The 17,500-nt window shown below is 33.9% G+C and overlaps 2 protein-coding genes across 3 annotated transcripts in view; both read right to left on the bottom strand.

The window, feature by feature from the left end:
• Nucleotides 1–13,246, bottom strand: part of LOC124425104 (kinesin-like protein CG14535) — a 256,470-nt gene extending 243,224 nt beyond the window's left edge. For both annotated transcript variants that reach the window (XR_006942428.1, XM_046964976.1), the window contains exon 1: nucleotides 11,982–13,246. Coding sequence is in view for 1 of the 2 variants with exons in the window: in XM_046964976.1 (XP_046820932.1) it covers nucleotides 11,982–12,547 (566 nt within the window). In the remaining variant the exon portion in view is untranslated. The remainder of the gene's footprint in view (nucleotides 1–11,981) is intronic.
• Nucleotides 12,589–17,500, bottom strand: part of LOC124424776 (mediator of RNA polymerase II transcription subunit 13-like) — a 183,288-nt gene continuing 178,376 nt past the window's right edge. The window contains exons 4-7 of the mRNA XM_046964272.1: nucleotides 14,564–15,553; nucleotides 13,158–13,480; nucleotides 12,748–12,860; nucleotides 12,589–12,629 (exon numbers count right to left, since the gene is read on the bottom strand). Of these exons, the coding sequence (XP_046820228.1) occupies nucleotides 12,589–12,629; nucleotides 12,748–12,860; nucleotides 13,158–13,480; nucleotides 14,564–15,553 (1,467 nt within the window). The remainder of the gene's footprint in view (nucleotides 12,630–12,747; nucleotides 12,861–13,157; nucleotides 13,481–14,563; nucleotides 15,554–17,500) is intronic.

Raw genomic sequence — 17,500 nt, 5'->3', positions numbered from 1 at the left:
ATAAAAAGAAGAAACACAAGGAGAAACGGTTCATTCACCGATAATGAGATGCTTCCCGTAATATTTCATCTTCCACTTCGCGCAGAAGAGCCACTTAATATAAGAGCAAAGAAAGATTAAGATCGTGCCTTGCTATTATTAAAACAGTCGAACAAATCTACCTTGAAGAAGTATGTTTTCTCTATCTGTCATTCTCTCTCTCTCTCTCTCTCTCTCTCTGAGTGTCTTTTTCTATTCATAATAATAAGACTCTCGGTTGTGCTTAAAAATGACATCGACTACTACCGCAAATACTCTTTTGCCATGTGAATAACATTATTTGAAAGAATAATAAAATGAGAGGGAAAGAAAGAAAGAAAAAAAAAGAAAAATAAAAAAACAAAAAGATAAGAATAGAACGGCAGCATGATAACAATTTCAAATTAATTGAACGCATTATAAATATATAGGTATATAATACATAAAATATATGTAGATACATGATAAGCAAATGGGATTATGAACGACGAGGATAAACAAATATCGAAAATTCAAACATGCCCGTTACTCATCAAATTAATAGATGGTTTTTAATCGAAACATCGCGGTCTGTAGGAAGTTTAAGCGTCAGTCTATTTAATAAATTAATTGCTTTGATGCATTAACAATAAATGGATAGAGAGAAAGAGATAGAAAAAGAGGAAAAAGAGAGAGAGTGAGAAAGAGAGAGAGAAAGAGAGGAAGAGAGAAAAAACGAATTGGATAGAGCAAAAATTCACGGTGGATTATACGAGAAAGGAAAGTTCATTCATTTGATCATTCGTTCATTCACCCGTTCGTTCGTTCATTCATTCGCTAATTCAAAACCCGAGATATTTCAGTGTTTAGATTAAAATTTAACAACAATATAGAACGTACGAAAAGGAAATAGTTATTATGTGAAAAGCCTAAAACCACTTTGTTGGATAATTAAATCCAACGAATTATTAATATTTCAATGTTGGCCCATACGAACTTAGAGACATGTGAATCGTGAAACAGTGAAAAGACGAAGGGACAAAGGCCCCGTAAAGCAATAGTCACGAGAGGATTTTCTCCTCCTCCTTCATGGCGTACCGACACACAAAGACCGGCGTTAATTAACAATTAAAGTTATTACATCCGTTTGGTTACGGGCGAACAACTTTTCTACCATGTGTGTGTACATGTGTCATGTGTGTACGTGCACATGCTTTCGATAGAATGAAAGAGAAAGAACGAATTCTTTTCTTCGTCCTCTTCGTGAATATCTACACACTTTTTACAAAAACATATATATATATATATATATATATATATATATATATATATACATGCATACATGCATACGCGTACACGCAGGAACGCGCACACGCAAACGTAGAAACTTTGTTATACAGAGAAAGAAAGAAAACACGTACTTACATACGTGGGTGGTTTAACACGCAAGAAACTTAACTAGCACACGATCGAGTTGGCACGCGCATACATTTGCATTTTACGACGCGCCTAATTGAGCTGTTCGTTATTTTGTCATGGCGATTCCCGCGTGGCTTTGGTCTCTCTCTCTCTCTCTCTCTCTCTTTCTCTCTCTCCCTTGTTCATGTTACGGTGAACGACGTAAGTACTTTATCGCCACCCGTTACGCGATCTCTCGTGCTCCGGATCGCTCTTTCTCTTTTCGTTCTTGTTCACTCGATAGAAAAGAAAAGAAAGTAAAATGGAAGCAGATAAAGAGATAAAGAGAAAGAGAGAGAAAGAGAGAGAGAGAGAGAGAGAGAGAGAGAGAGAGAGATGATATGAAACGAAACACTGGATCATATCTTAGTGTGATAAAAAATTGTTACTCTCGTGTAAGCGAGAAACTTCGTGTAAACAAGACGTAAAATTATTTTTTATTACTCTTCTTTTTCTTTTTCTTCTTTTTGATTTTTATTTTATATTTCTCCGAAATAAAAGAGAACTAAAACATAATAGATATCTGAAACGATATTCGAATAATTAAGACCATAGATACACATACACAAACATTCATTTTTTCTGAGATAATTTTTCTTTTTCTTTTTTTTGCAAGATAATGGACACTTGAACGTAAAGTCGTATTTCGTTAATACGAAAAACATGATATCGATTAATAGTCTCTCTCTTTCTTAAATTAGGAATCCAAAGAGTCCAACTAAGTTCCAATGGAAAACGTCTTCCACACTCCGATCTATCTATCTCTAACGGTCGCTGTAGCTGCAACGGAAATCTATAATTGAATCTGAAAGATGGTACCGAACATCGAAAAGGATCTACGTCTAAAGATTTACTGTCACCGTTCGCTTTGAATATCAATGCTGAAAAATAGAAGAAGGATAAAAAGAAAATTACAAAAAGAAAAAAGAAAAAAAAAAGGACGAAAGAAAATACTCGATCTTTTTTGGTTTTATCGGATCGAATTATTATTATTATTATTATTATTATTATTATTATTATTATTATTATTATTATTATTTTCTTAATAAATTTGCCTTTGAAAGAAATAATGCGATAAGCTAATTTTACGTCCCGCTTTTATGACATTTAAATATATATATATATATATATATATATAAATAAGATATAAATAAAGTATGGGTGTGTGTGTATATATATTATCTAAGAAAACGCATAGAAAAGAGAATAACGTTTTTAAAAAGAGAAAGAGAGAGAGAGATGGACAAAGGAGGAGGAGGAGGAGAAGGAGGAAATTTCTCAACTACAATTGGAGCACGCGATCACAGAACGTATTATACAGTTTGCATTATTAGTTCCATTGTTGGACGGCTTTTCATGAGCTTCTTTCGAGATAGCACGACTCATGGCAGACAAAGGGCCACAGAGACCTCATTCCCTCTCATCGAGCAACGGTACTAATTAAATCTACTTTCAGCGTGAGCATTTCGCATAATTTACTGCACGAGCTAAAGAAAATACTATAGATGTACATAGATGTACATAGATACATAGATAGATAGATAGATATCCCTGGTTCGTTTATAGAAAACATGTTTGACTCGATCTGCGAATATAGTACGTAGATGAAAATTTCGATCAATGATAAGTACTAACAGAAGGTTCTGGAAACGTGACATCGATGAGGAATACTATAACGAGAGACACAGAGAGAAAAAAAAAGAGATGATCATGCTAGTTTGTAAAGAGAAAAATATCCGAGCACAAGAGGAAAATAGGTCGCATGTGAGTTCGAAAGTTAAATTGAAAGAGCAAACGAGAGTTAAAAATGTAACGTCGCGCTAATGGATCTTGCATTTTTCCGTTGGAATGAATAAAAAAGAGGACGAAAAAAAAAAGGAATGAAGAAAAAAGGAAAGAAAGAAAGAAAGAAAGAAAGAGAAAAATAAAGAAAAGAAAGGAAAGATTTCTCGTGCTCGCTTTTACGATATTAAAACATAAATATATTAATGCGTATTCGCAAATCTCTTAATGAGAACATTTTGAACTTTTTCACTTGGAAAAAAAGTTTTCGAATGATTTTTGTAATGTGTTCGTTATATTTTACACAGTTCTCTTTTAAATAATTTGTAAATTTTGAATCTAAAACGTGAAAAAACAAATGTAAGCAATAAATTCGATTTAACACCAAGTCGTTAAAAATAAAATAATGAGAGAAAAAATAAAAGTAAGAAATAAATATTAGGAAAAGAAAAGAAAAGAAAGAAATAAAAGATAGAAGAAAAAAGAAAAATGCACTTTTATAGTACATTTGCATACATAAATATGAGTATATCCGTCATATTGAATGTATCGAAAGCTTTTTTACTAAGAAAAAGAAAAAAAAAGGACTTTCACACAAGCATACGATGTAAAATGTAATACGTACAATATAAGTACGTATACATACGATATAATCCGGAATCGACTATTTTTCTTTTTTAGATTTTTCGTATATGTAAAAAGCGTAAATCATAACGATGAAAAATCTCTGTAGGAATGAAATTGTTTATAGCTTGCTTATGTCTTACATTTTTTAATAATTATACGCATTCAAGTTCCACTTCAAATTTGATATTTAAAACTTTATGAAATGTGACACAATAGGCGTATATATATACATATAAAGTATATATAAGGATTAAGATCAAAATTAACACAACGCGTACATATAAATGTTTCATACCCGTTAAAAGGCAGGATAAATAACAGAAAAAATAAAAGAGTAAAGAAAAATGAAAAAAAAAAAATTATACTTTCAATAATGAAACTCATTGTTCGCGAAAATTACAATAGCTACTCGAAATTGCTTTGTTTTTATTACTGTTTTTTTCCCCTCACCAAAATACAAGTGTCTGTTAATTGTCAGTTAACAACCGTTATACCCTTGCGAATTTTATTTGTCATACACACAAACGCGCACAAACATACAAATATGCACGCGCACACGTGTACACAGCCATTTATGAAATATTCAACGTTTCCATAATAATTATTCGTGTACTTCTCGCAGATTATTTTCCGTTTCATTGTTAAGCCGTAATTGCCATAGAAAAAAAAAAATAAAAAAAAAATAAAAAAAAAGAAAATAAAAAATAAGCAAATAAAAAAAAATTTTTTAATTTCATTGAAACATTCCAAAAACATCCACGGTATTTATTGAGATCGTGTTCGAATCATGTAACGCTACAAACACGCAGACGATAAACGTTATAATAGCTTACTCTCGTCACCGTCTAATTGGGTCGATAAAAGAAAAAAAGAAAACGAAAAATAAAAAAGAACGAAAGAAACATTTGCGATCTCTTCTCATCTTTTTACGAGGCCCTAACGACCGCAATCTCGGTGTTACGGTAGGAATTATTTTCTTTCTTTCTATCTCTCTCTCTCTCTCTCACTCTCTCTCTCTCTCTTACTCTTCCTTTTATTTCTGATAAAATTTTTCTCTCTTTCTCTTCTTTCACCCTACAATGTGCGTGTGTGCCCTCTGCTTTTCGGCTAGCATCCAGTGTGATATATGACGCAGTCATAGACCCCCCACGGATTTAGGGGTTACGAACCTCCAAATTGATTCGAATCGTTCCACGACTATAATGCAGGGTAACTAATGACATACGCTGGACCAAGCTGATATTCCTCTCGATAAATAGAGAGAAAGAGAAAGAGAGAGAGAGAGAGAGAGAGAGAGAGAGAGAGAGAGAGAGAGACAGTGTGTGTGTATATAGTAGAGACGTATCCTTCCGGTTCGTTCAAAAAGATAAGAAAATCGTAAGCGACACTGATCCTGGCTGAGCCTTTTAAATCCTTTTTTTACTTGCTTGCCATTTAATTGCCATCGGATTTTCCAAATGGCTCTTCACCGGGTGATACCGGAAAGAAAAGATTTTCAATATTTTTTCCTTTTTTTTCTCGAAATGAGTAGGAAGGAAAAACAAAAAGAAAGAAAGAAAAAAAAAAAGAAAAAGAAATCTGGTTATCTTGTATCTTTAAACCCTATTTTATAGTGAGGGAAAAAAAAATACAAAAATTCATGGAATAAAAGAAGTAATGTACATGTAAGTCGATTCGTTCTACTCTTTGATTAATCCAAGTAATCGATAATTAACATCGAACGAAGAGATCGATTTCAAAGGAATCTTGTAGTCTGGAAGAAGAAGAAAAAGAAAAAGAAGAAAAGAAAAAAGAGAAAAAGAAAGAGAGAAAGAAAGAGAAAGAGAGAGAGAGAGAGAGAGAGAAGAGAGAGAGAGATAACGAACGGTAATCATTCTTTCGAAGATCGATCAAGATCGGGCTTGAATCTTTTCATTTTCTCTCTCACTCTCTCTCTCTTTCCCCCCCTCCTTTTCTGACGTTAATTTAAAGGTGCGATTTCAATTTCCGCAATACACCGCGTTAACCGGTTAATCACAGTTATTCGGAATGCTTCACGTTAATTGATGCCAAGCAAGTAAAAAGATGATCTTCACTATCGACATTTTGCAGAAAAAAGGGAGAAAGGCACAGAAAGAGAGAGAGAGAGAGAGAGAGAGAGAGAGAGAGAGAGAGAGAGAGAGAGAGAGAGAGAGAGAGAGAGAGAGAGAGAGAGAGAGAGAGAGAGAGATAAAACATCGTCGTTACCTATATCAAATTGAATAGTAATAATACCAAGAGCAAAGTACGACATAATTGCTCGTGCATTGATTCGCGTACTGGATACATGTCCAGAAAGATAATTACAAATCTCCACTCCTCCTTCTCGCACGTCGTCGTCTTCGTACTACGACTATCGACTTTTAATAATCGCGCGCGAAACTCGTTAAGATTCCGCCGATCGATCGGCTTAATGCGAGCATTTCTCTTCTAATTGCCGATATCGAGGATCTCGATCAGGGAAAAAGAAAGAAAAGAAAAAAGAAAAGAAAAAGAAAAAAAAAAGGGAAATGTTTGTCGGAACATGAACTTATTCAATATAACGTATGCTTCCTATGTATATTGCACTATGTTCATTATTTATGTACACACACACACACACACACACACACACACACACACACACACACACACACACACACACACACACACACACACATATATATATATATATACTCGAGTTCGCTAAAATGATAATTTACAAACCGGGAATATTGAAAAAGAGTTTTCAATTGATTCATTTTGTTTATAACACGTTACTTTCGACTAATGATTGCTGTGATGATCGTTTGAAGTTTTATAAAAACAAATAGAAAACAAAAAAATTACATATGCCAACAGTGAAATACCAAAAAATAGCTAAATACGATATGAAAGCAATGTTTTGACATATTACATTGAATTCATTCGGATAACGTTGTTCAGTTTCGAAATAATAATTTTTAATTATGTTTCTTTAATAATATAGTCACATTTTCCGACATATCGTATGAACAAAATTTTTTCGTAGGTAATGCAAAAAATAAAGAAAAAAAAAAAAATACAGAAAAAAGAAAGAAAGAAAAAATCGAAAGATAAAATTTATGCTGCACGATTATTCCTCCTTACCTGTTCCCTCTCCCCTCCACTCATGTATTTTGTCTCTTCAAATAGGTGTTTCTTATTTTTCTTTTCTTTTTTATTTACTTATTTATTTTTATTTTTTCATAAATCACCCGCGCTGCAAGAGCTAATCGAAGTGAGCGAAACACAAGCAAGCAAAAAGAAAAAAAAAAGAAAGAAAAGAAAAAAGAAGAAGAATAAAACCAAAGAATGAAAGCTCGATAAATGCTTTCAACGTGATTTCGGATATTCTCATAGCAGACAACGCCTCCGCGTGCGACACGAGAGGTAGGTATTACAATGACGAACGGACGTCGCTTGACTTAATAGTCGATGCGTTAAGGTTTAATAGTCGTTGTATGAGAGGGGGAGATAAAGAAAAAGAAAAAAAAAAAAAGAAAAAAGAAAAAAGAAAAAGAAAAGGAAAAAAGGACCTACGTGTGAGACGCCTACGCACGGGCAACTCCTTTTCCACGCACCTGCACGTCCATCGTGCCATTGAACGATGTTCGTGAAAAGAAAAGAAAATAAAAGAAAAGGAAAGGAAAGAAAAGAATAGAAAAAAAGCAAGAAAAAGAAAATGAAGGACGAAGGATGAAGGAAAAAAAGTGAGTACGTAGAAAAAATTTCAATGAGCGGATACGATTGCATGATTTGTCTGGAAAATATTATTATTGACAAACGATGATCATCTTCTTTACTACGAAAACGATAAGTATGTATGAAATCGTTTTGTTTGCGTGTGTCGAGATACCATCAACCAACCGATCGACGGACCGATCGACGGACCGACCGAGCGATCGACCGACCGACCATTTATATCATTAGAATAAATGTAAAGTGGAAAACGAGTAGATTGGTCTTATCCTTCTCTTCCTCTTCCTCCCTCCACCCATCTCTCTCTTTCCCTTTCTCTCTCTCTCTCTCTCTCTCTCCCTCTCTCTTTACTCCTCTTCCTCTTTCATTTCTCTTATTCTCTTCTAGATTCTCTTCTTCTCGCTATCGTTTCTAAAGCGGTGATGCAGGGGGTGGAAAATCGGAGGCGGACGGGGAACGGTAGGGCGCATTTACATGATATGAATATAATGGAGAGGGCTGGGTCGTTCGTACTACCCAAGAGCGTGCTGCCGACCTACCAACTTCGAGAGCGCTACCTGTTGAACGAATGGAGTTCAAACCCTCGCTGACCTACAGGATATATTCGTAGGGTCCCTCTAATATCGTCTACTAATCGTTACTTTCTCGCTATAATTCGATCTCATCATTCGATTTTTATCTTTTCAGATATACCTCTATCTACGTATATGTATATTCTATATACTCTACATATGTATATTCTGTATTTTCTTCATTATAAAATTATAATTCAAATGATTCTTCATACTTTCTACTACTCTTTTCACCATATAAAAATATTTAATAAAACAATTATATATTTATATTATAGAAGAAAAATAATAAATCGATACTTTTTAGTAATTATGTAATTTTTTTTTGTTTCTTTTTTTCTTTTTTCTTTCTTTCTTCTTTTTTCTTTTTTCTTTCATTTTTCTTTTTTTTTCTTTTCTTTTTTTTTAGTTTATAAAACTTTTCATTAAACTTCTAGAATATTTCATGAGAAATAGAGAAAACGAGTTAACTACAAGTATTGGAAACTTCAGAAAGAAAGTCTGAGAAAGATGAGCCGATCTCGGGAAAAAAAAATTTGAGAAACGGGAAGCACCGCACAGCAGGAGATGAGAATTTTTAATATGGAGAAAGAAGAAAATGATAGACGGATAGTGAAGCTAATCCAGTTACCGATTTCCATCAAGATATATTACAAACCACATCCCTTTCTGGTGGCTTTTGAACGTATGTTGGAACTGACGAATTACTTTTTCTCCCTTTCTCTTTTTCTTTTTTTTTTACTTTTTTTCCTTTTTTTTTCTTTTGGACTGTCGAAGAACATCTGACATCTTTTTTTTATATTCATATTAAATAAAAAAAAAAAAAAGAGAGAAAGAAAGAAAAAACAAATGACAATAATTTAAAAGATATTTATTTGTATATAACACGAGAGAATTATACTTTTATATATGTATGAAATAAACATGTAATATCTCCATGCAAATAACATTTAAAATTTTCCTCTCTATGTTTGACTGTCTAAAACAGAAGATTGGATATATTAAAACATAGATTGGCGGATTTCATCGTTTTATGCGTAAATAACAAAAATCACAACTAAAAAAAAAGAAAAGAAATAAGAGAGAAAAAGGTGGGAGGGAAAGAAAATAATTCTCTTTTTATCAATTTACATATATCAAAACTTGATTGATGGCGACGACACGAATTAATTTCATAAAGGAACTAAAAACATTTTACAATTACATCCATCAACAACACCAACTTCTTTGTAATACCGATAAAAATACGACATAGGTATGCAATCAATGCCGGCATAATCTAGCGTTAAGCGACAAATTAACGTCAAAGATATTCAAACGTTTCCTTTTAATGTAACACCTTAGTATTGTTCACGTTCCATCGGATATTCTCACTGGGAATATTTCTTCGATGCGTGCGTGAAACTAGTAGTTATACAAAGAGAGATGGGAAGAGAATGGAATTGAATAGAATAGAAGAGAATAGAAGAGAGAGAGAGAAAGAGAGATAGATAGATAGATAAAGAGAGAAAGAGATGGTGTACGTCTAGCGTTTAGTCGGGGTCGTCGAGTCACGATTAATTTCAATTCTTGTCGCACAAGTACTACTTCCTACGAAAAAGACGAAGAGGACGGACGTATGGACGGACGTACGGACGGTGAACGTACGCCGTCGATTCAAAAGAATCCCGAAGGAGCAAATGAAAGAAAGAAAGAAAGAGAAAAAGAATGAAAGAAAGAAAGAAAGGAAAGGTCGCGAGAACTCTCGTATAAGAGCGACGATCGAGAGGCGCCACCGTCCCACCATCACGAGACCATTGAAATCGTTTCGACTCCGAGGCACGACTGTTTAAAGACGATCATATGTCGCCATACGTCCGGACAACATATGCTACGTGAGCAAAGATGTGTCTCGTCTTGTCCTCTTCTCTCTTTCCTACCATCCCGGAACACAATGTATCTACTTCCTACGTCCTTTCAAATACGAAGGATTATACCTTAGGATAGGGTGTTTCTCAAAAGGATAATTCTACTAAAATAGATAATGATGATAATAATAATAACAATAATAGTAATAATAATAATAGTAATAATAATAATAATAATATAAATAAAGAAATAAAAGACATTCACAATTTCTTTAATCGAAAGAATTTAAATGAATGAATGAATGATCCTATGATCAAAAAAAGAAATTTAATCTTAAGATACATAAATACATATGTAGATATATACATATTTTTATATATATATATATACAGAATAAGTTTTAAAATAAACATTGTCCAATAAACAAATTGTTCACATTTTATATAAAACCGATCGATAATTAATAATTTAATTATATTAAATCAATTAATTTATTTAATTTAATTATTAATTTTAATTAATTTATTTTATTAAGATATTTATTATAATCGTAACTCTTTATTATATAACTTACTCATAAATCAATCGAACAAATACATGGATATATTTATTTTAATTTTTATAGACAATAATATATTTATTAAAGATTTCTATAAAAACGTAAATATCGTGCCTATAACATACCTCTATTATCGATGATCAATCGATTTGACGTAGATCGTGGCACGCGTGAAATTCGCGTAGTTACCTTTAAGAGGTAAAGGCTAAGGGAAGGTAGGGAGGAGGAGAGGATGAGGGTGAATAGGGGGGAGAGGGCCGTCTGTATTTCGAGGTAATAGAACGAAAGGAGATGCACCGTCTGGTTATATATGTAGCTTTGAGAAATATATAATAGAGTAGGATTATTAAAGAGACGAGTTCTAAGGCGTTCTAAAGTTAAAACGAAAAAGATTCTAAGGCTTTATACAAGGCAAAGCGAACCAATCCTGAAAAGAGCTTTCTCTTCGCTCTTCCTCCCCTAATATTCGCGCGTTAAACCACATGCGATTTACGCTCACGCGAGTAACACCGTTCTCGTGAAAATGTGTACCTTAGATCAAAGCTTCAGACATAACGTAGGTAACTCGCGTAAGCTCCAGCTAAGGAGGGCTCTGATATCTTTTGAACATTTTTCAGAGAGAGAGAGAGAGAGAGAGAGAGAGAGAGAAAGAGAGAGAGAGAAAGAGAAAACCGGTCCGCTAAATCTTTTCATTAAAATACACACTAAGAAGAGGATCTAAGGCTCTTCCACGAGAAAGAAAGGAATAAGTACGGATTCAAACAAAAAAAAGGAAAAAAAAAAGAAAGTCATCACAGCTTTCGTGTAAGAATTAACGCACGACTTTTCACCTTTCTACTCTCTTTTATACATGCGTCAAACTTTTTTATGAGAAAAAGATTTCATTTTAAGTTTTATAAGATTATAAGGCAACATTCTTTTCTCTCTCTCTTTCTCTCTCTCTCTCTCTCTCTCTCTCTCTCTATCTCTTTCTCTTTTTTCTCTTTTTCATTACCTTCACATTTTCCTCAAATTTTCCTCGAATATATCAAAATGACGAATTATATCTAAATTAATATACATTTTTTTTTCTTTTTTTTTATAATAAATATATCGAAATTAACGATACGATGACGATATATATGCGATAATCTTCGTATACGATATAATATAGTAAAATATTATACAATAGTTATCTGTTTAAATATAATAAAAATAATCTTGTAGTAAAATCTCAAAGATCAAAGGGACATATGTAAAATGTAAACAATAAATTCAGATGATGTTTAGAATACATACATATATATATATATATATATATATATATATATATATATATATATATAAAGAATATCTACGAGTATAAGAATAAATGAATAAAAAGAATAAATAAAAAAGAATAAATAAGAAAGAAAGAAACGATAAAACGTAATAAGACTGACCTTGCGAAGAACGCTGCGGCTGCGCTGGCCTGTGCCGGTGTTCCTGGCACCCCACTAACGTTGTAAGAATACTTCGTCTCCTGATAAACCTGATACGCGTTCTGCGGCTTGGAGTGTGACGATCTATGATAATAGTGCTCTCCGTAGGGACTCTTCTCAGCTTGACGATCGACGACGTTCGGTACCTTCAGGTATGCCTGGATCGCCGGTGATGATGCTGAGGACGTCGAACCTGACGACAATTTCGCGTGACATTTCTCATGAGAAAGCTTCTCCTGTGGTGCACCATGCAAATGTGACTTCTCGTGAGCGGTAACGATTGCCTTGTCGATCGTACCGTAAGATTTAAAATCATAGCCCTTCAACTCGCCGTAATACTTGAGATTCTCGACCTTGAATCCATGAGTAGAATCGTGATTCCCCTTGGATTTTACTGGTTCGTGCTTACCAACGTAACCTACGACGTCTTGCGAGGATTTCATCCTGTCCATCGACTTCCCAGTCCCTTCGACACCGTGCAGAGCAACCACCTTGGACGAAGACTGTGGCTTCTCGATCTTCAGCATGGATCTATCAACGGGACGGCCTTGCGCCGCTTCGTTGGCCTTCAGCAAGGACTCCACGGCACTCTTATATTTATCGCTCGTACTGGTTAGTTCGCAACATGGGGAAGGTGCACTACTGAAACCATTATTACCTGTCACACCAACGCAAACACCGTTGTTACTACTATTAATACTACTACTACTACTACTACTATTATTACTACAACAACCACCGGCACATGGAACACCACTGTTCAAAATAACACTGCCACTGCAACCCGATCTAATCTGTTGTTGTTGTTGTTGTTGCTGTTGTTGTGCTGGTTGATGATAACTATGATGATTATGATTATGATGATGATGATGATGATGATTATAATGACTATAATGGCTGTGATAATGATGACTAGTCTTTGATTGCTCAACGTGACACTTTGGCGTCAATAAAAGTTCCGAATCGTCGCTACTGTCACAATAAATATCTTCCTTGTTGCAACTGCTGCTGCTATTGTTGCTGCTGCTACTGTTGTTGTTATTGTTGTTGTTGTTGTTGTTATTGTTGTTATTATTCGGACAACGTAACAACAACACGTCGCATGTCTTATGCTGGAAACGTTGGCTACGAGCCGACGGCAAACGTATTGCTTCTCGCGCGGTCGGCGTGATACTGGCTAGATTAGAGGGCGTCTCGGCGCCATGAGTGGAGCCTCCCCTCCCTCCGCCTCCCCCTCCTACGACACCGCAGCCGCTACTACAGCACAAGCCGCCGCAACTTGTGCTCCCTGCACTACATCCTCCTCCTCCTCCTCCACCTCCTATCCCTAAACATACACCTACACTTACACCTATACCACCACTTCCTCCCCCTGCTACTCCTCCTACTGTTGTTCCTCCTATTCCTCCTCCTGCTCCTCCTAATCCGGCACCCTGACGTCTTGTCGTCCTCTCCTCTTGCTGCAAGTGACAAGGAAACGTATTAATCCTTTGCATAGAAGAATGTGCTCCTAACTCTTCCTACACAGCTTAGTTCTCGAGATTCGTGAATGAATGGGTCAGAAACCAACCAACCACGTGTTGGATTTACTATGCGGGTAGAATACGTTTATAAGGTATATGAATGGAGAAAAGTGTGAAGAAAGAAATAAAAATATCGTCTAACGTAACACAGTTGATTCATTAGTTTTTTCGTAAATTTTGTTCCTTCTTTTTTCTCTTTCTTTTTTATCTGTATATAAACTTAATGTGAATAAAACTTAAAACAAAAATATAAGATAGAAATTATAACAGACATTATATATAGAATTACAACATGATAATATTTAATAATTCAATTATTTTTCAACGTAACATATATACATACACATATATATATATATATATATATATATATATATATATATCGTTTATCATTAAATTTCGTAAAAATAATTATGACAAAATAATTTTCTCATTATTTCCATTATTTTCATTTTAATATTAACTTATAACAACGTAATAATGTTTCTTTAAGAGTTTCATTAAGCGATCAATTGAATTCGTTTCAATACGGGTTGAACATGGACGTTCGGAAAAGGAAATAATTTAAACGAAGTGAAAACAACGTTCTAATTTTGTTGCGAACGTTCGTCGTCGTACACGTTAGAGAAATGATTATAAATTGTTTTTTCTTTTTTTTTTCTCTTTTTTTTTGATTTTTCATTTTTTCGTTCGTTCGAAACTTCCATAACAGAAGGAACTATTTCAATGTGAACGGGAAAGAGGAATGAGTATAAATGGACGTACGAAGAAGCCACCTGCTGCTTGTATTTTTCTAGACACACCGGTTTCGAACAGCCGACAGACACTTTTTTATTTGACGCGTGTTTCGCCCGAGAACTTTTTCTGAAATTCACATAGGTCAGTATTCGACCAATGAGAAAACGGATATAATAATTGAATACCTCTTTCTCTTTTGTATACGATAAACGATTAAAACACTCACACACACACACACACACACATATATATATATATATATATATATATATGTAAACTCACCTGCGTTTTTCTCGAATCATCCTGACGTCTAACAATTTCCGAATATTTTGGTGGTTCAGCATGATATTTTGGTGGTGGTTCTGATTTTGGTGGTGTTTCTTGATACTTCGGAGGTCTGTCGTATTGACGATACTTGGGTGGATCAATGTAAGGATTATTCTGATGCCTATAGTAATCCGGTAATTGGCATTCGGTCAAATCAGATTGAGATCTGTTCAATTGATAATTTGGTGGTATTGCCGGATTGTTCTTCTGTTCTTGATGATGATGATGATGATGATTTTGTTTAACGTGTTTTGAATTCTGTGATTTCTCCTGATTCCTATCTTTTTTATCAGATTTATCTTTACACTTGTCCTGCGTTGAAGCCAAGTTTGTGCTAGGTCCATCGATCTTGTAAAAAGTTAATTCTTTTTTATTTGAACCACCTGATTTGTCAGTGCTAGATCGATAAGATTTATTTGGCTGTTGTTGTTGCGGCTGTTGTTGTTGTTGCTGCTGCTGCTGCTGCTGTTGCTGCTGTTGTTGTTGTGATTGTTGCTGTGATTGTTGTTGCTGTTGTTGTTGCTGCTGTTGCTGAAGTTGCTGTTGCTGAAGTTGCTGTTGTTGAAGATTCTCCAATTTCGGTGGTGGATCGATATGATAGAATGTCAACTCTCGCGAATCCTGTGATTTGGATCGCGTTTCATGATAAGCGTACTGCTGTCTCTCAGGCTGCGAATGACTCCTTGAATATCTTTGCTCGAACTTAGTCAACCCGTCCTGCTGATATCTACTAGTTAATCTTGCCGTTGATCTCTCAGCGTTTGAATCGAGCCGAACGGAATTGCGCCCGTACTCGAGATACTCGTCTCCGTATTTGAAGATTTGCCGTGGCTTATACTTCTCTTCGAACTGGGAATAATTGTAAGTGTTAAAGCCAACCTGATTGAAGTCCCTACTGAGATTTGAGGAGTCGTAATTCGTTGAAGTTACTGCCTCAACGTTTATCTGAAAAGAATAAGATGAACACGGTTGTCGTTAGATGAAAGAAAAATGTATATTATATACTATATTATATACTATATATATATATATATATATATATATATATATATATATATATATATATATAAAGAAGAGATAGAACAAAGAATGAAAATGTAAAGTTTCAGTTTTGAATTTAAGTTCACTGAAAGACAAAAGATAAAGTGTACTAAGGTATGCATAAGATTCTTTGCCAGTTGATCTGTATATAGGAAATACGAAGAGAAAGGAAGAGGAAGAGGAGGAGGAGGAAGAGGGAGAGAAAGAAGAAGAAGTCGAAAGTACGATTCACGAGAACAGAAGAAGAAGAAGAAGAAGAAGAAGAACTCTCAGAGAGTAAGTCTCATGGGGTCATAAATCGGGGAACGTCTTATTCTTAAACGGTCGAGTATTTAGCGTGAAACAAAAAGCCAGCGTTCGCGATAAATAAAATCTGACACCAAGGGGGCGTGTCGTTTTTATCTCTTTCTATCTTTCTATCCTTCTTCCTTTCAGGGATAAAGCAGACCACTCTACCCTTCTCCAAGGGTTTCGAACTAAAGCATTGCCGAATGATGGTACCCCTTAAAGAATGTTCACGCTGGGACTACCCTAAAGGTTTGCCGGGATAAAGTTCTCTAACTTTAATATTCGATTCGATTTATATTTTTAATGAATTACCTATTTTTAATTTCTGAAAATCTACGAAATTCATTCAAATAAATAATTTCAAAAATATAAGTAAACTTGGAATAAAACATTTTTCATATCTTTTACTATTATTATTATTATTATTATTATTATTATTATTATTATTATTATTATTATTATTATTATTATTATTATTATTATTTTTATTATTATTATTATTATTATTATTATTATTATCTTTCGATTGATTTTGTATCGATGTAATATAAAATCGTTTCCTTATAACGATACATTTTTTTTTATATCATATTTTGTGAAAATAATGAAATATTGATAGTTTATTGGGCATAGGTTTTCTTTTTTTTTTTTATAGATCTAAAATCAGCTTTAATCGAGACGATGATCTTAAATCATCGTGTAACGTTGAGTATAAAGCTATAACTTCCTCATGAAGGATCGAAAGCATAGCCTCCGGGGCTATGGTTATATATCATCCTTGGTAATGAAGACTACAACGGTGTGCTACCGACGGTGGTTTTATATATCAGCGCTCGCTTAAAGTATACCTATGTGTACTTACACGTAATATTAATACGAACAAAAAAAAACAGTAGTGTACAACAACGTTTTATGTTCTAGATTGAGAAATTTTTTATAAAGAGAGGGAAAAATTTTTGTTACTTCCTCGCCTTCGAGAAAATTTTTTAAAAATTATTTCAAACATACCGCACAATTCGTTTTTTCATTTTTTTTCCTTATATACGTATATATATATATATATATATATATATATATATATATATATATATCCTGCGTATACTTTTGTGTTTTTCTTTTTTCTTTTTTTAATTTTTTTTCCTTTACTTTTTTTCCTTCTTTTTTTTCAACCTTCCGCCATTTCAAAGTTTCAGCTCAAATTTCGATCAAAAATTCAAACGCTTCGTTCGCTTTTGTTCTTGACATTTTGGAATGCAAAATATGAATATAATTTTTAATTATCGGAATATACACCGCGCGACATTCAAAAACATTCATAAATCATAACATATCGTTCCGTTGATTGTCATTCATCTTAATCCGTCAATTTTCGGCGTAAATTCACGTATTCGAAAACGGAATAATGAATTATCTTAAATAAAATTATTTTAAATAAAATTAAACTAACAATAATCGCCTTTCGAATTTCATCTCAATAAATTCTTATTATTTATATTAGATCGTCGAATATATTTGATATCGTATTTTTCAATATATACCTATTCATTTTCAATTCAAAATATT

The sequence above is a fragment of the Vespa crabro genome, chromosome 6, assembly GCF_910589235.1.
Source record: "Vespa crabro chromosome 6, iyVesCrab1.2, whole genome shotgun sequence".
Lineage (NCBI taxonomy): Eukaryota > Metazoa > Arthropoda > Insecta > Hymenoptera > Vespidae > Vespa > Vespa crabro.
Note: the sequence above shows the minus strand (reverse complement) of the source record. Positions and strands in the feature narration are given on the sequence as shown.